General features: G+C 38.9%; 1 protein-coding gene across 9 annotated transcripts in view; it reads right to left on the bottom strand.

Annotated features, from left to right (window-relative positions):
* Positions 1-20380, bottom strand: part of ARID1B (AT-rich interaction domain 1B) — a 435615-nt gene that overhangs the window by 301363 nt on the left and 113872 nt on the right. For all 9 annotated transcript variants that reach the window (XM_061428408.1, XM_061428404.1, XM_061428400.1 and 6 more), the window contains exon 3: positions 10516-10665. In XM_061428408.1, coding sequence (XP_061284392.1) covers positions 10516-10665 — 150 coding nt within the window. The remainder of the gene's footprint in view (positions 1-10515; positions 10666-20380) is intronic.

The following is a 20380-nucleotide window of genomic DNA, read 5'->3' as shown; positions in this document are numbered from 1 at the left end:
TCAACAACTTAATATTCTTACTTACTGATTTTTACTGTGGTGTGTATTTTATATACAAACTTAGAGGCCTCCACACTTTGGGGTAACACATTTTTTCTGTTCAACAACTTAATATTCTTACTTACTGATTTTTACTGTGGTGTGTATTTTATATACAAACTTAGAGGCCTCCACACTTTGGGGTAACACATTTTTTCTATTCAACAACTCTGCTGAGCATGTTATTTTAAATGTTCAATATTTTAATTTCACATAATCTCTGTTGTATGGTAATAAATCCCATCAAAGGGAAACTTTGTTCACAATTTTGAGTTGTTTGTGCAATATAACTATATCACTGTCACTTGTATCTGTTCATGGTTATTATATAGATGCAAGCCACTGACTATTTTACAAGTCTTCTAATGTAGACACATCTGAGCATTTACTTAGGAAAAACAATATTTTATTATAAACTTTCTGTCCTTTCTATTACATGAATGTACATGTAATACATGAATTACATTATACTGATGTCTACTGAAATCTTGTATGTAGGAAACTCATATTATGTATACATTTTATTTCAGAAAAGAAATGAGGGAGCCCAAGTTATCTGTAGTGATAAGATTTCAAGGGGGGCAGCTAGTTGTCACAAGGATAAGGAAATGTAATGAAATTTAAGAGTGTAAGGTAAGAATGCTAGATTGTCCCATGATGAGACTGATCCAACAGATTATTGCACCACATCCCACTTTCATTTCCAAAGTCCCAGCATTCATTTAGATTTCAGTTCAGTTCAGTTGCTCAGTCATGTTGACTCTTTGCGACCCCATGAATCGCAGCACGCCAGGCCTCCCTGTCCATCACCAACTCCCGGAGATCACTCAGACTCACGTCCATCGAGTCGATGATGCCATCCAGCCATCTCATCCTCTGTCGTCCCCTTCTCCTCCTGCCCCCAATCCCTCCCAGCATCAGAGTCTTTTCCAATGAGTCCACTCTTCACATGAGGTGGCCAAAGTACTGGAGTTTCAGCTTTAGCATCATTCCTTCCAAAGAAATCCCAGGGCTGATCTCCTTCAGAATGGACTGGTTGGATCTCCTTGCAGTCCAAGGGACTCTCAAGAGTCTTCTCCAACACCACAGTTCAAAAGCATCAATTCTTCGGTGCTCAGCCTTCTTCACAGTCCAACTTTGACATCCATACATGACCACTGGAAAAACCATAGCCTTGACTGGACGGATCTTTGTTGGCAAAGTGATGTCTCTGCTTTTCAATATGCTATCTAGGTTGGTCATAATTTTTCTTCCAAGGAGTAAGCGTCTTTTAATTTCATGGCTGCAGTCACCACCTGCAGTGATTTTGGAGCCCCCAAAAATAAAGTCTGACACTGTTTCCACTGTTTCCCCATCTATTTCCCATGAAGTGAAGGGACCGGATGCCATGATCTTCGTTTTCTGAATCTTCATCAAGAGGCTTTTTAGTTCCTCTTCACTTTCTGCCATAAGGGTGGTGTCATCTGCATATCTGAGGTTACTGATATTTCTCCTGGCAATCTTGATTCCAGCTTGTGCTTCTTCCAGCCCAGCACATCTCATGATGTACTCTGCATATAAGTTAAATAAGCAGGGGGACAATATACAGCCTTGACATACTCCTTTTCCTATTTGGAACCAGTCTGTTGTTCCATGTCCAGTTCTAACTGTTGCTTCCTGACCTGCATACAAATTTCTCAAGAGGCAAATCAGGTGGTCTGGTATTCCCATCTCTTTCAGAATTTTCCACAGTTTATTGTGATCCACACACTCAAAGGCTTTGGCATAGTGAAAAAAGCAGAAATGGATGTTTTTCTGGAACTCTCTCGCTTTTTCGATGATTCAGCGGGTGTTGACAATTTGGTCTCTGGTTCCTTTGCCTTTTCTAAAACCAGCTTGAACAACTGGAAGTTCACAGTTCACATATTGCTGAAGCCTGGCTTGGAGAATTTTGAGCATTACTTTACTAGCATGTGAGATGAGTGCAATTGTGTGGTAGTTTGAGCATTCTTTGGCACTGCCTTTCTTTGGGATTGGAATGAAAACTGACCTTTTCCAGTGCTGTGGCCGCTGCTGAGTTTTCCAAATTTGCTGGCATATTGAGTGCAGCACTTTCACAGCATCATCTTTCAGGATTTGAAATAGCTCAACTGGAATTCCATCACCTCCACTAGCTTTGTTTGTAGTGATGCTCTCTAAGGCCCACTTGACTTCACATTCCAGGATGTCTGGCTCTAGGCCAGTGATCACACCATTGTGATTATCTGGGTTGTGAAGATCTTTTTGTACAGTTCTGTGTATTCTTGCCACCTCTTCTTAATATCTTCTGATTCTGTTAGGTCCATACCATTTCTGTCCTTTATCGAGCCCATCTTTGCATGACATGTTCCCTTGGTATCTCTAATTTTCTTGAAGAGATCTCTAGTCTTTCCCATTCTGTTGTTTTCCTCTATTTCTTTGCATTGATCACTGAGGAAGGCTTTCTTATCTCTTCTTGCTATTCTTTGGAACTCTGTATTCAGGTGCTTATATCTTTCCTTTTCTCCTTTGCTTTTTGCTTCTCTTCATTTCACAGCTATTTGTAAGGCCTCCCCAGACAGCCATTTTGCTTTTTTGCATTTCTTTTCCATGGGGATGGTCTTGATCTCTGTCTCCTGGACAATGTCATGAACCTCCGTTCATAGTTCATCAGGCACTCTATCTATCAGATCTAGGCCCTTAAACCTATTTCTCACTTCCACTGTATAATCATAAGGGATTTGATTTAGGTCATACCTGAATGGTCTAGTGGTTTTCCCTACTTTCTTCAATTTCAGTCTGAATTTGGCAATAAGGAATTCATGATCTGAGCCACAGTCAGCTCCTGGTCTTGTTTTTGTTGACTGTATAGAGCTTCTCCATCTTTGGCTGCAAAGAATATAATCAATCTGATTTCAGTGTTGACCATCTGGTGATGTCCATGTGTAGAGTCTTCTCTTGTGTTGTTGGAAGAGGGTGTTTGCTATGACCAGTGCGTTCTCTTGGCAAAACTCTATTAGTCTTTGCCCTGCTTCATTCCATATTCCAAGGCCAAATTTGCCTGTTACTCCAGGGGTTTCTTGACTTCCTACTTTTGCATTCCAGTCCCCTATAATGAAAAGGACATCTTTTTTGGGTGTTAGTTCTAAAAAGTCTTGTAGGTCTTCATAAAACCATTCAGCTTCTTCAGCATTACTGGTTGGGGCATAGACTTGGATTACTGTGATATTGAATGGTTTGCCTTGGAAATGAACAGAGATCATTCTGTCGTTTTTGAGACTGCATCCAAGTACTGCATTTCGGACTCTTTTGTTGACCATGATGGCTATTCCATTTCTTCTGAGGGATTCCTGCCCGCAGTAGTAGTAGATATAATGGTCATCTGAGTTAAATTCACCCATTCCAATCCATTTTAGTTTGCAGATTCCTAGAATGTTGACGTTCACTCTTGCCATCTCTTGTTTGACCACTTCCAATTTGCCTTGATTCATGGACCTGACATTCCAGGTTCCTAAGCAATATTGCTCTTTACAGCATTGGACCTTGCTTCTATCACCAGTCACATCCACAGCTGGGTACTGTTTTTGCTTTGGCTCCATCCCTTCATTCTTTCTGGAGTTATTTCTCCACTGATCTCTAGTAGCATACTGGAAACCTACTGACTTGCGGAGTTCCTCTTTCAGGATCCTATCATGTTACCTTTTCATACTGTTCATGGGGTTCTCAAGGCAAGAATTCTGAAGTGGTTTGCCATTCCCTTCTCCAGTGGACCACATTCTGTCAGACCTCTCCACCATGACCCACCCGACTTAGGTGGCCCCACAGGCATGGCTCAGTTTTATTGAGTTAGGCTGTGGTGCTAGTGTGATTAAATTGACTAGTTTTCTGTGATTATGGTTTCAGTATGTCTGCCCTCTGATGCCCTCTTGCAACACCTACTGTCTTACTTGGGTTTCTCTTACTTTGGATGTGGGGTATCTCTTCACAGCTGCTCCAGCAACCTGCAGCCGCTGCTTCTTACCTTGGACGAGGGGTATCTCCTCACCCCCGCCCCTTCTGACCTTGAACGTGGAATAGCTCCTCTAAGCCCTTCTGTGCCCGCGCAGCCACTGCTCCTTGGAGGTGGGGTTGTTCCTCCTGGCCGCCGCCCCTGGCCTCGGGCGTGGGGTAGGTCCTCCCAGCTGCCGCCCCTGGCCTCGGACGTTGGGTGGCTCCTCTCGGCCACTTCCCCTAACTTCGGATGCGGGGTAGCTCCTCCCAGCTGCTGCCTCTGACCTCGGACGTGGGGTAGCTCCTCTAGGCCGTGCCTGCATCATCACAGCCTGGCACTCTCAGCCACTGCCCCTGACCTCAGACGTGGGGTAACTCCTCTTGGCCTCTTCCTCTTGGGCATGGGGTCCTCCCGGCTTCTGCCCCTGACCTCGGCCATGGGGTAGCCGCCCGCGCTAAATGTGCCGGTCGCAGCCACCCACAGCTATTTGTCTAAGCCTAGAACCCAACTCCATTCTGCATATAAGAACAAAGTATTGTTAAAACAACTTTATACTGAATTTTCCAGGAATAAAACTACCGTCATGTACGTCGAGGGAAGATTATATTTTATTTCAGTTGGACTTTGACCAAGAGCGGTTCTCCGTCTTAGAATATGGTATCTCCCCATTGACAACCCTAGCCTGACATCCAGGAGGCTGATGCCACACTCCTCTATCAGCCTCATGATATGCCTGCCAGGTCCACATTGACACCACGCATACATGCAAACATTAATTTCACAAGCCTTCAGTGCAGTCATACACAAGAATCTAGTTAAATATATAATATTTTATTACATACTACTTTCACTTTTCCATACCAGTTAGTGCATTTTTCTGACTTGTTTAAAATTTTGCATAGTAACAGAGTTTCCATGGATTTTGTGTAGGTAACATATTTTTTATAACATATTCTTTATATTTCAAAAGAAAAAGGAGGCAGTAGGAAAGTTTCATTTTGGTGAAGGACAGGGAAGCCTGGCATGCTGCAGTCCAAGGGGTCACAAAGAGTTGCACACAACTGAGCAACTGAACAACAACAACAAATTAATATGTTCTAAATTACTTATTAAATTGCAATTTATATAGTTCTAAATTGTATAAAAGACATCAAGTAAACAACTAGAAAACAGAAAAGACTACCAGTTCCAGCAGTGTGGCAGACTGGATACTGTAAATGTCTATAACTGAAATATTGAAAACACTGGGAAACGTGCCTTTTTAAATGGATCACAAACCCGGAATGAATGTAAGTGAAACCAAGAACACATAAAATAAACCAAGAACATGGAAAGTAAGAGAGCAATAGAAGCTGAATTCTGTTACAGATTTTAACTTTCCAGCTGATGACTATACAGGAAACAGAAGAAAGGAGGAATCTAGGGCCGCCAAAAAGGAGCAAAATATGAGACGATACCTCTCAAATAAACAAGGGACTAAGAAGGGCTATATCCATCATGTATGAGCATTCACTAAAGAGAAAAGAAAAATACCTGTCTTGAACTTGATACTGAGAGGTAGGAAGAATTTTTAAATGACTCCTTTGAGAATTAGCAACCACAGGCTAACCATGACCAGAGTTTCTGGTCAAAATTAACACTTAATGGTGCACTCTATAAAACCTCAAGAAGAGAATTCCATTTAAAATGGTCCCAAAGGCCATACCACCTGAACCCACCAATCAATCTTAACACTATTTGTTGTAGGACAACAAAATATTAGGGTGTATATCTCCTGATGTAATACTCTCAACAGCATCAGCTGTGAAGTATTCAAATCATATCGGTCAGTAACGATGTGTAACATGCCACCCCAAACTTAGTGGCCTAAAGACAGCAGCATGTATTAGTCTCACAGATTCTGTGGGTGAGTAATCTGTACAGAGTCCAAAAGGGAAGGTCTATCTTCATCATAATGGCTCTACGCCTCAGCTGGAAGACAGCTGATGGTCACCAGACAGCCTGGGGCTGAAACCACTGGAGGCTCTTTCTCTCAAAAGGAGGGTCATGGACCCCTCCACTGAACAGAAATGCTAAGGACATGATTTAAATGCTGAGGACATAACCTAAATGCTGGGGACATGATTTACAATAATCACAAATAAAAATGTTTAACTTCAAGCCTGTGGATCTAACTGCCAATTTACAGGAAACAGAAGAGCCGGATGAACAAATTAAGCCATATCAAGGGAAAACATCCAGACAAAGCCATTTCATAGGAAAACCAACTCAAGTTTTTTTCAACATGCCAAGGGGATGAATGGGAGTGGGGTAAGACAGAACTGATCCAGAAAAATGATGTAAGGATCAAATCAATGTATTAACAGTCATTTGAATCTGGCTTGAAACGAATGAACTTTAAAGGCATTCTGATGACAATTGGGGATATCTGAATATGGCTAGGCTAGTACATGAAGGAACTTATGCTGGCATGTGAGTGTTCATTCCATTATTCTGTTTATCACTCTACTGAGATCTCTTTATATAATAAAACTTTAGAAAATAAAATACGAAATATGATTCCTAATGACTAGTGTCCACAAGCAACTGGCAAAAGCATACACCAATCCTTCTGAGGGAATAAAACAGAAACCCAGGTCTCAATAAAACAGTCTTTAAAAAATGAACGAAGGAAGTAAGAAAATTCTTAGAACTAAAAGAGAATAAAAATAATGCATAACAAAATTTGAGAGACTTAGCCAAAGGAATACTTAAGAGGAAATTTTTTAATCTTCTGTTTGGCTTCATCAGACAAAAAGTAAGACATAGTCAAAGTAAAGCACAGATTTAATTAAACTTATAAAAAAGAGACCATGTAAAAATCCAGAAAATTCTTAAAATCATGCTACTGGAACATGTGTAGGTACTCTCATACATCAGTGGCTGGAGTATAAATTGGTACAACCCTTGAGAGGAACAATCTAGCAAAATTACAACCACATGTACCCATTGACACAGCCAGGAATTTATCTGATAGATACACTTGAACATTTACGAACTGACACAAATACAAAGCATCATGGCAGAGTTGTTTGAACTGCAAGTAACTAAAAATAACCTAAACGCCCATTGAAAGAGAACTGGTTAAATATATTACGATATGTCCATAAAATGGAATGAAGTTATAAAAAGGAATGGAGGATGGCTTTACTGCTACTTTGCAAAGATCATAGAAAATATACTTAAGTGGGTGGGGAAGGGGGGTGATAAAGAAGAGAAGAATGTTTATAGTATATTATGGTGTACCAACATTTGTGTGAAAATAGAGCTAACAATCAGAGAAGGCAATGGCACCCAACTCCAGTACTCTTGCCTGGCAAATCCCATGGATGGACGAGCCTGGTAGGCTGCAGTCCATGGGGTCGCTAAGAGTTGGACACGACTGAACGACTTCACTTTCACGTTTCACTTTCATGCATTGGAGAAGGAAATGGCAAACCACTCCAGTGTTCTTGCCTGGAGAATCCCAGGGACAGGGGAGCCTGGTGGGCTGCCGTCTCTGGGGTCGCACAGAGGTTGGACACGACTGAAGTGACTTAGCAGCAGCAGCAGCAGCAGCAGCAGAGCTAACAATTAAAATATGGTATTTTGCTTCTTTGTAAGGAAACTAAATAAACATAATAAAGTGGTTATCTAGCAAAAGGTGAGCTTGCTGGTGAGCTAGGCAAGAGGAACTCTGTTGGGAGACTCGGATCTGTATCACTTCCTTGTACTTTTAAATTTTTGACACATGGGAATGTATTGATTATTCAGAACATTACACATTAAAAAGTGTTAAAGAAACAAAGGTAGGTATCTTAATGGAACTCTAAAATTAACTTTTGCATCATTCACATTAACAAAAGACACAAAGTAATACTTTCTGATGATCTCCTAGTTCAAAAATCAACAGATTATGCATGCAATGTCTAGAAAGAAAAGCAAAGTCTACAGGAAGGAATGCTCTGTCTGTCATGAAACATTGGCTTCTTAAGTCAAAATAGTTGAGTTCCTTCGTTTTTTAAATGTGAACTCAGTATTAAAAATTCTTCTTAAAAGTTAGATTGATTTTGAAGATATTCTAGTGGTTATTTTTACTTTGTTTTGGGATAGATTGGGGGGAGGTTGTTATTCTAGTTTTGGAGGTACTAACTATATGGAAAATGCTAGATGTCATTTCCAAGATAAACTTCCCCAATCTATATAAATATCTAACTCCCTAAAAATCAAAACTGTTCCTGTAAAACCAGACCCTCTGATTGGGGTCCCTAAATATCTCTGATTTCCACTTCTTTGTCCCAAAAGAGTTTATAGAAACTTAAAAAATATTTAGCATTCTATAGTGAAAACAAGAAAAAAATTCCAATATACTTTGGGAAATAATTGACTTTCCTCAGAATATATCAAAAAAAAAAAGTATTTACATCGAGTCATTTTTATACAGTACTTCCTGACATATGGAAAAGGAAATGGCAACCCACTCCAGTATTCTTGCCTGGAGAATCCCATGGACGGAGGAGCCTGGTAGGCTACAGTTCAAGGGGTCACAAAGAGTTGGACACGACTAAGCGACTTAACTTCACTTCCTCACATATACTTTATTGTATTCAAGTTAATAAAACAATGGTAGTATCGCTGAAAGCATAAAATAGACCTAAACTAAGCACATTTGAATTGTACTCATTAAAATAAGATTTTACCTATAGTATGCTTTAAATATTTAAATATAAAGGATATTAAATAACTAATTGCCATGTGGAAGAAGACATCAGTGAATGCTTCATAAAGGAAGTAAATTTTGAACTTGGTCTTGAAGGAAATGACAGGCACTCAGAATCCTTAACCAAATTGGTTTTACAATCAGATTCATTTTAGCACACTGAAGTAAAATGACTAATGCAATATCTCTGTTGAGTCCTTCTTAAACTTTGTTAACATGACAAAACATTTTGTCTACAGAGAAGTTCAATAAGGCTCTGAAAGCCCATGAAAAAATCTTTAACTTTATATATTATAAACCCAGATACCAGTCTCTCACTTAAAAAGAAATGGTATTATAAGTTATTTAATTTTCCTGATTTTAATAAAAGAACAGACTAAATAACTTTGAAATAATGTACATTCCTACATCTATAAATTGCTTTAAATTTTGCAAAGTGAAAGTGAAGTGGCTCAGTCATGTCCGACTCTTTGCCACCCCATGGACTGTAGCATCCGTCCATGGCTCCTCCATCCATGGAATTTTCAAGGCAAGAGTACTGGAGTGGGTTGCCATTTCCTTCTCGGGGGATCTTCCCAACCCAGGGATTGAACCCAGGTCTCCTGCATTGTAGGTAGAAGCTCTCACCGTCTGAGCCACCAAGGAAGTCAACACATATGCAAAACACAAGATTCTATAGCCTCTTCAATCTCAGCTGTTACACTGTTTTGTTTAAAGCTGTAAACTCTTTTTGGAACTCTTAAATAAAAATCACATGGAAAAAGCCGACAAAGAATCCAATAAAATCCTTACGAAATCAGCTGAATTTGTTAAAATTAAGCTTCATATATTTATATACTTTGCCTAGCATCAGCAATCACTCCAAGCTGTCTAGGAATCATTTTGAAGACTGAACAGTCAGTGCCACTGTCTTCCCCTATCTTCATCACTGCCACCCACAAAAAAGAAAGAAGAGGAAAATACAAAATGCAAAGTTACAATTTTATGCTTATGACTGAAAGTGCTATGAAAGTTCTATTTGAATTCAGAGTACAGGTCCTGAGTTCATGATGCCTTTTAATATCTTCGGTGACAATCTCTAAAACAAGATGAAACTGAATCACTGTACCCAACGCATATGTACTATTTTTCAACAAATCATGTAAGCTGAAATATGTAGCCTAATAACCTCAAAGAGTATTTAATGAGGCTAATTTAAACTGGAAACTGTTTAACATACTCAAAGTACATGATTCCCTTCAGTATTTTAATATATTGTAATTGAAGTGATTATCTGTTTATAAACTAGTTTAGGAAGAATAATACTGCCAAAGGCAACAATGTTTTTGATACAGTAGCACTTACCATTAAAACAAATCAAAAGAAAGCTCAAGATAAAAACACCATGTATGTGCCAACTAGCAAGATTAAATGATCAATAAAACCATTTTCCTCAATAAGCCTCAACAAAGTGACAGAGCACTTTCTTCAAAGATTCGGAATACACATGACAAAGAACATGTAATGACTGACGTTTTCTGCTGTCACTAACTGGTAATGTAAGAAGCTATTAAGCTACTCATTCTTCCCACCCTTCAATCTCAAACATCCATTCTTAAACAAACATTTAGGATATAGTTCTACATTTTCTCAAAACTTCATTTTTTCCCACTGAGAACAGAAATTCTCTAAGTGGGACAGGAAAATGTCTCAGAACGCGGGGTGGCCTTTGAACACAGGAAAGAGGCCTGGTGACCAGGAATGTGCTCACCTGCTGCGGCTGGTACCTCTGCTGGGACTGGGAGGGCAGATATGGCGCCTGCGGGGGAAGGTGCGGAGGCTGCGGCTGCTGGTTGTAGTAAGGCTGCTGGCCCTGCTGGCAGTAACCACTCACACCCTGCTGTCCGTACTGAGGTGGCATCTGTCAAGAGTCAAGACGGGCAAGTGAGAGAAAGTCTAAACATGCAATTCAATAAAATCAAATATGGTTTTGATTCAGCAACGTGAAGTAGGTTCTTTGCTAAGCAACTGAATTCAAATTTTTAACATTCTCTCCATTAGATAAATAGGCCTACTGCCTTCTCCTCACATACTATCAATGAAGACAAAAGATAATTTAACTTTGCTTTAAAAAATACTTTATCAGATATCAAATACTGATAATTTCACAAAAATCCAGAGGGGGTAAAAAGCTCCGAATACTGACATCAAAAAAATTGCTTCTGCCAAGGAAGTCAGAGAAAGATTATACTAATCCATTCTTATGCAATACACAAATGAAAATGAACTCCAGTTCAAGATCCCTTACTAAAATTTTGTAGGATGCTTGTGATTTGGGTACACGTTTGTTTCAATGAAGGTCAGAATGCCTCAATTACATTTTAGCAAATACCAGTTACATTAGCAATTCCATTTACTATTTTTGCTAAAAAGAAGCAACACTGCTTTACAATAAAATGAAACACATTTAGAAAACAATACTATGTATACCAAACAACGTAACTATCAATATGAGCAAGATATTCATAGCTATACAAGAATAGTATTTTCCTAGTTGATAAACAGTCAATGATGTAAAGTGTCCAAGTGTTAGTCACTCAGTTGTATCCGACTCTTTGTGACACCATGGACTATAGACCTCCAGGTCTATAAACTTCCTCTGTCCATGGAGTTTTCCAGGCAAGAACACTGGAGTGGGTTGCAATTCCCTTCTCCAGGGGATCTTCCCTACCCAGGGATGGAACGATTCTTTACCATCTGAGCTACCAGGGAAGCACTTAGCTGGAAATACCCAAGATATAGACAGAATGACCTAAAATGGGTCTTCTCCATTTCTAGTTACATGAACCTAAAAAAATATTGAAATTGTTCAAAGAGAAGTTCTTCCTCATGCAATGAATATACCATTGATGATATTTTTTGATGTTCTATCAAATCAGAAATCTATTGACACATTTTTTTTTCCCTAACTGAGAGAAAGAATAGGAGAGGAAAAGAAAAACAAGGTATCAGAATGGCAAAAAGCACTCCTGGGACAAGAATGGTGAAGTCACTGTTAATACCACAATATAGTTCATTTGAGAAATCCAAGAACTTCATCCCCATAAGCCTATATACTTCTAAGAATTAAGTATCAGTTCCAGATATACACTTAAAAAACAAATTGACTACAGAATATTGAATGAGAGGGGAAAAGAGTAAGGAATATATTAAACATTTTGCCTCTAAGACCAATTAGCACAGTAATTTGTAATATGTACTATGAAGTAAAAAGAAAAAACTGCAAAATGCTAAAGTTCATACTCCTTTTGACCTAATCTAGATTATTTTCAAACTTCTAGCAATGGTGACAAAACATTTGGCCACAATGACTTACAAATGCTTCTCATCACACAGATCCTAAGTTACTAGAACAGACAAGTTTGTACTGAAAACCATTCAACAGCACAGTTGAATTCTTTGCTTTTATTTATTTTACAGCTTGATGTCTCATAATGAATGTATGTCCCTGCCATGAGCCAAGCCAAAGAATTTCCATAAAATACAACTCCACATGCTAGAATACCATATACTACCACAACACATATCCTTTCGTTCAACACCCATATGTTTGATTTGATATCTAATACTATATTTCACACGAGCATCTTTGCAGTTTGATTTGAAGCAGTTAGGGTAACACTTTGCCAGTGTTAAAATGACTGTAAAGCTCAGTCAACACAGCCAGCAACTCCCCTATGAATTGCACTTTAATATGTTGACTTTCTGGTTTACAGAAACCCTTAAACACAATATGGAAGTGTTGTTTCAGGGCAGGGGGTGGGGGTCCTCTATTTTCTAAGCAAGACAACAAGAGGACATATTGCATTAGTCTCCTAACACTAGAGCAGCCATGAGCTTACTACATCCTTTAACCACCTATCCCAACTCTGAAAAGCACGGAAGCAAGGCAGGTGCAGGTGAGGCAGGTAGAATGGGTGGGGACGTAAGCAATTCCACAATGGATCCGTAGCAACAATCTGCTGACCCCAATAAACGTCATGGGGAAAACCATCAAAAGCACCTGCTTGGGAGATTTTGTTGCTGTTTTCCTCAATTAAAAATCTACTTGTTATCCTTTTAGATACATGGTCTCATTATGTGGTACTAACTAACTGGCATCTAACCCTCTGAGAGCCTGGGATAACTTATAACATGGTACAGGTGGGCTATAAGACCTGGGGCCTAGAGCCAAGCAACTGCATGTGGTCCACTGTCCTTACATGGGAGACACAACTGAATAGAGGTGACTAAAATGCTCATCTACCTACAGAATTTCTGTATTAGCAATTTACGAAACCTAAATCCAAGTCCTCCTATACCTTAGTTGTGTGAATATAATCAATCACATAATGATATCTCTTACATCTCCATTTGCAAAATGGGGCTACCTCTTCTATTGATTCCTATTAATATAATAACCAGCAATATTATAATTCTACCTGGAATTCTACACATATTCTATTATTATTTATTAAACTACAAGTTGTAGCACTATCTCTAAATACTAATTATTAACTGTTACCTTTAAAAACCAATTTCTAAATATAATACCTCAATTGTCAGGAACTAATGTCTTAATTTTTTAATGATCAATAATGTTTTGCTTTAAATCAATTTAGATGTAGGGCTTTCAAAAATCTATTAGATGCTTTTCTGACATTTTAAACCAAACAATCATTATTAAGAAACATAAACTGAAGAACGGAGGAATGCCCCAGAGCCAACTCCAAAAGTTGTCTAACCAAAGCTCAGAATAACTCTGGCCCCACACTGCTGGCTCCTCACATGCCATCAAGGCATTCAGCCACTTCTTGTCACTCTGACCTCCATCTTTAACAGACTCTGCTGAGGACAGAGAAACCTACTATACTACACTGTCATGAAGGCCTGAAGGGCCAGTCCATGAGTGAAGTACATTTTACTGTCTCAAGTTTTGTGATATCTATTTTGGCTACTGGGAGTCTTTATTTATCTCTTACTTCATGAAAAAGCTGGCTTAAAGCTCAACATTCAAAAACCTAAGATCATGGTGTCCAGTCACATCACTTCATCGCAAATAGGTGGGAAAAAGCAAAAGCAGTGACAGATTTTATTGTCTTGGGCTCCAAAATCACTGTGGACAGTGACTGCAGCCATGAAATTAAATATGCTTGCTCCTTGGAAGGAAAAGCTCTGACAAACCTGGACAGTGTATTAAAAAGCAAGACACCACTTTGGCAACAAAGGTCTGTCTAGTCAAAGTGATGGTTTTTCCAGTAGTGATGCATGGATGTGAGAGCTGAACCATAAAGAAGTCCGAGTGCCAAAGAACTGATGCTTTCAAACTGTGGTGCTGGAGAAGACTCTTGAGAGTCCCCTGGACTGTAAGGAGATCAAACCAATCAATCCTAAAGGAAATCAACCCTGAACATTCATTGAAAGGACTGATACTGAAGGTAAAGATCCAATAGTTTGGCCACCTGATGCAAAGAGCCAACTCACTGGAAAAGACGTTGATGCTGGGAAAGATTGACAACAGGCGGAGAAGGAGACAACAGAGGATGAGATGGATGGATGGCATCACCGACTCAATGGCATGAGTCTGAACAAATTCTGGGAGATAGTGAAGGACAGGGAAGCCTGGCGTGCTGCAGTCCATGGGGTTGAAACGAGCTGGATATGACTTAGCAACTTAACAACAATGAAGATTACCAAACTGTTGGATTCAAGTGAAATTTAACCAAGAGTTACTGAGTTTCAGGAACTGGGTGCTGAAAATTGAGGATACAAAGCACTTCTGTCTCAGATGCCATTCCTTCCCTGACCGGCCTAAACCACCATCATTCTCATGCCATTTCTGATTCTATTTTACCACAGGGGAGATTATTAGATTTAGTCAGTTGACCTTTGATGTGTTCCTGTTTCCACTGTTTGTCTTCATCACTTGACTACACACTCCTATATCTGTGGTATGCCTCCTGAAGAGGGCCTGCCACTCAATAAATGGTTGTTGGATGAATAAATGAATGTCGTTCAATGGATTATTAAATAAAGTTAATATTATATAAAATTTTAAACTAAGGATGGAAAACATTATAAAACTGAAATCACTTGTACCATCCAAGTCTTTGATACACATATGCTCAACCTAATCTAACAAACAAACACCCCAAACCTCATACTTACAGCAGCGGAGAAGCCTTGACCATTACCAGCTAACTCTCTAGGGCATTACCACCCAGGAAATGTACTGGATATTTATCACTAAACTAAGCCAAAAGGAAATCTCCAGAAAATGCCTACGATGCCTATTTGTTATTTAAAGATAAGAAAAACAAAAATTTCTCTCATTTCTAAATAAAGAGGATTTTAAAGTGGAACATGAGTACGCGATCATCTATGCTCAGTCATGCCTGATTCTTTGCAATCCTGTGGACTGCAGCCTACCAGGCTCCTCTGTCTATGGGATTTTCCAGTCAAGAATATTGGAGCGGGTTGTCATTTCCTTTTCCAGCAACATGTGCATACACAGTAACAAAAAAAGTTATCTTAATTTTCAAAGAAATGTGAATGCTTCCAAATAGTATTAGAGAGGCAAAGTATAGCTAAAAATCATTCATTTACTATAAGTATTTGCTTTAGGAAACTACTCTGATAAAGGATATGCTCAATAACTTTCAAATCTCTGTATCATGTTAAATGTGCAGAATTCCAGGCTTCATTTTTCATTTTACTTTTTACCCTAAACTCTGTTCATCCTTCAAAACTGAAGAAATAAGGTTTATATTCTCATCCTCTTCCTTCCTAAAGAAGTTTGATAAAAAGGGTCTCCCCACTAAGTTTCAAGGTGCACTTCCCTAAGACCTAGCAATTCACCTTGTAAATGCATCCCCATGAAACACTCCCATGTGTCCCAATAAGGATATTACATTGGACTATTTACAAGAGACAGAAAGAAGACACAATCTAATTCCAGCACAGTAGGTAAATGAGAAAAATAGATTTTGCTATAGTCATACATGGAATTCTAATCATAAAGTGCACAGTTCAGAGGCATCAGGTAGATTTACACCATTGTGCAACCATCACAACTATTTATCTCCAAAACTTCGCCATCCCAAAATAAAATTCTATTGCCATTAAACAATAACTCCACTTGGGCTTCTCTAGAGGTTCAAACAGTAAAGAATCTGCCTGCAATGCAGAAGACCTGGGTTTGATCCCAGGGTCAGGAAATGCCCCAGAGGAGATAATGCTACCCACTCCAATAGTCTTACTTGGAAAATCCCATAAACAGAGAGGCCTGGCAGGCTACAGTCCATTGGGGTCACAGAGTTGGACACTACTGAGTGACTAACACTTTCACTTTCAAGGTTCACTCATGTTATAGCATGTATCAGAATTTCATTCCTTTCTAAGGTTAAAAAATATTCCATTTTTAATGCAAACAGTATTTTGTTTATCAAGTCATCCATCATGGACACTGTTAGTCACTCAGTCATGTCTGACTCTTTGCGACCCCATGGACTACAGCCCGCCAGGCACCTCTGCCCATGGGATTCTCCAGGCAAGAATACTGGAGTAGGCTGCCATTCCCTTCTCCAGGGGATCTTCAGATGCAGGGATCGAACCTAGGTCTCCTGCATTGCAGGTAGATTCTTTACCATCTGAGCCACCAGGGAAGCCTCAAGGATAAAATAAAAAGGTTCAATACTAAAAGGGTTGTTCTATCTTTTGATTACTGTGAATAGTTCAGTTCAGTCATTTAGTAGTGTCTGACTCTTTGCAACCCCATGGACTGCAGCACACCAGGCTTCTCTGTTCATCACCAACTCCCAGAGCTTATTCAAACTTGTGTCCATCAAGTCAGTGGTACCATCCAACCATCTCATCCTCTGTCGTCCCCTTCTCTGCCCACCTTCAATCTTTTCCAGCATCAGGGTCTTTTCTAGTGAGTCAGTTCTTCACATCAGGTGGCCAAAGTGTTGGAGTTTCAGCTTTAGCATCAGCCCTTCCAATGAATATTCAGGACTGATTTCCCTTAGGATAGACTGGTTGGATCTCCGTGCAGTCCAAGAGATTCTCAAGAGTCTTCTCCAACACCACAGTTCAAAAGCATCAATTCTTCAGTGCTCAGCTTTCTTTAAAGTCCAACTCTCACATCCATACATGACTACTGGAAAAAACACAGCTTTGACTAGACGGATCTTTGTTGGCAAAGTAATGTCTCTGCTTTTTAATATGCTGTCTAGGTTGTGAATAGTATTGCTGATAAGTATAAGCATTGTAAGTACTGCTTATAGTATTAATAGTATTGTGAATAGTACTGCTATGAAAATAGGCATACAATTATCTGTTCAAGCTTTTACTTTCACTTCTTTTACCCAGCCCAGAAGTAGAATTGCTAGATTGGTATTGTACTGGAAAACACTCTTGAGAGTCTTGTGGACTTCAAGGAGATCAAACTAGTCAATCCTAAAGGAAATCAACCCTCAAATATTCACTGGAAGGAATGCTGCTGAAGCTAAAGCTCAATACTTTGGCCACCTGATGTGAAGAGCCAACTCACTGCAAAGACCCTGAGGCTGGGAAATATTGAGAGCAGAAGAAAAGGGGGCAACATAGAACAAAATGGTTGGACAGGATCACCAACTCAATGGGCATGAATGTGAACAAACTTCAGGAGATGGTAAAGGACAGGGAAGCCTGGCATGCTGCAGTCCATGGGATCCCAACTTAGCAACTAAACAGTAACAACAATAGTAGTTCTATGTTTAATTTTTTGAGAAATTGCCATACTGTTTTGCATAGCAGAATACCATTTTTAAATTCCTGCCAGCAGTGCACAAGGGTTCTAATTTCTCCACATCCATGATAACATCTGCTTTTTGTTTGTTTTTGTACTAGCCATCCTAATGGGTGTGAAGTGGTATCACACTCATTACAGGTTTGCTTTTCATTTCCCTAATGATTAGTGATGCTAAGCATTCTTGTCAAGCTTATCAGTTATTTGTTTATTCTCCTGGAAACGATATTCAAGTCTTTCACCCATTTTTTAAATTGGGGTGTTAGTTTTTCGTTGTTGTTGTGTGGTAGGAGTACTTTATATATTCTGGATATTAATCCCATAAATGATACATGATTTCCAGATAGTCTCGCCTCTTTTGAGTGCTGCCTTTTTGTTCTCATGATAGTGTCCTTTCATGCACAGAAGTTTTTAATTTTGATGTACTCCAGTTTATCTTTTCTTTTGTTTCCTGTGCATTTGGTTTCATGTCCAATAAATCACTGCCAGATTTAAAGTCATAACGCTTTCCCCTATGTTTTCTTCTAAGAATTTTACAGCTTTAGCTCTTATGTTTTTAGGTTTGACCCATTTTGAGTTAATTTCTATACATAGTGTAAGGTAAGGGTCCAACTTCATTCTTTTGAAAGACTTCTTGTTCTTACTCCAGTATGTGTCTTAAGAAGAACAGTTTGGCTTGGTATCTATACTTTCCTCTAGAACTATATTACATGTACACAATCAACACACTGTATATTTATATGAAATTCAAAATCAGGGAAAACTTATTTATAGTGTTAGTAGTCACAACAGTGGTTATGGGATAAGAGGACTAGATAGAAAGAGGGATGAGCAAACTCCTGGGAGGAACAAAAATATTCTGTATCTGAACTGGTCTGGTAGGTTCAAAGTTGTACATTATTTGTCAAAACCTAGCAAGTCATATATTAAGATCTGAGCATTTCACTGTACGTATATCTTTAAAATATGTACATACACTTACTAACAAAGAAGGTATCCACACTTTGTCAAACTTTTGACTTCACATTTTTTATAATGTATTTATGTCAAACCACTTCTGCTTTACTTAGGCCTAGATATAAGTTTCCTATTTGATAATAAAAGAGTAACTATTTCGAGATGATTAACAGGGAGTTTTCATATTTTCAGTTTACATAATTCTAACCAACTCGATGAACATGAGTTTGAGCACACTCTGGGAGTTGGTGATGGACAGGGAAGCCTGGCGTGCTGCAGTCCCATGGGGTCACAATGAGTCAAACACAACTGAGCAACTAAACTGAAAATATTACATAGCAATTAATACTGAAATAATTGCAGTGAGTATGTAAATTCAAATATTTAATAAAAGTCGCAATATATATGGGCTTCCCTGGTGGCTCAGTGATAAGAATCCTCCTGTTAATGCAGGAGACGAAGGAGATGGGAATACAATCCCTGGGTCAGGAAGATCCCCTTGAGGAGGAAATGGCAATCTGCTCCAGTATTGTTGCCAGGATAATCCCATGGACAGAGGAGCCTGGCGGGCTACAGCCCATGGGGTCACAAAGACTTGGATATGACTGAGCATGTACTGCGTGCACAATGCACAATATATAGAAACAGTACCTCTTTAACTCAGAATTCTGCTTTTGAGAATTTTACCTTAAGGGAAAAATATAAAACAAGTATGCAAAGATATGTGCAGCAAAAAGGTCACGACAGCCCCACGACAGCACCCCCACTCAAGAGTGAAACAGCCTAAATGGTTAAAGTACATCAAGAGAGGCTGGTTTAAAGGAGGAGGGTAATGATATTTTATTCAATGAAGTATCACAGAACCATTAAAATGAATGAATCTTAATTGTACATAATATGTATTGAATAGGAAGAAAGCATGTCCGTGGATTACTGGGGAGGGACGTAAGGGGTAGCAGGTTACAAAACCATATACGTGCATGAATGTGTGATTCACTCCTATCTCATTCTGGGATCCTATGGACTGTAGCTCTCCAGGCTCCTCTGTCCATGGGTTTTTCAAGGAAGAATACTGGAATGAGCTGCCATTTCCTACTCCATACATACATTTTTTTTTAATATGAAAATCTGTATATGAGTGGTGGGTATAGCATAAATAGCCCAGAAGTATATACATCAAATCTTATGTATCATTTCCTAAGCCAACTCTTGAGTTTTTCATGATTCTAGAACTAAATGCAATTTCTTTTGGAGTAATTATTGCTGCCTTTCTAAGAATTATCAGAAAAGTATATTATTATAATAATTTATACTTAATAGCAGATAGCCTCTTACTTTGTTTTTTGACCATAAATTTGAATTCTTCCAGGCACATTCTACAAAAAAGGAAAGCAAAAAGCACAGGAAAAATCATGAGCTCATAGCAGCTACATTTTAGTCATTACTGTGGCAAATTCTACTGGCTTCCAATTTCACAGGAAGAGTAAATGCTATTTTTCATACAAAAGAGACAGACTGAAAAGTCCCCACAGCAAGGAATTTAGATGCTGAGTCTATGTGTGTCTGAACAAATTGCAAGAGAAAATTTTATTATGTCAACATGTCCAGTCAAAAATAATGTGTTAGAAGGTAATAAAGTTTACAAGGTCAAAATCCTACAAATGCTCCGCAATCTACCTACAGTCCTTTAAACTAAGTTCCCAACTGGGACTTTTAAACAATTTAGGTGCTTTTAAAATTCACTTTCTTATTATAAAAAGAAAACTAAATCTTGTCCTTAAGCTTGCTTGGTGGGGGTGGGGGAAACTCCACAATTCCTGAAATTACTCCTTCATGCTTGAAAACTGACAAT

The sequence above is a fragment of the Bos javanicus genome, chromosome 9 (genome assembly GCF_032452875.1).
Source record: "Bos javanicus breed banteng chromosome 9, ARS-OSU_banteng_1.0, whole genome shotgun sequence".
Classification (NCBI taxonomy): domain Eukaryota; kingdom Metazoa; phylum Chordata; class Mammalia; order Artiodactyla; family Bovidae; genus Bos; species Bos javanicus.
This window is presented reverse-complemented; position numbering and strand designations above follow the sequence as displayed.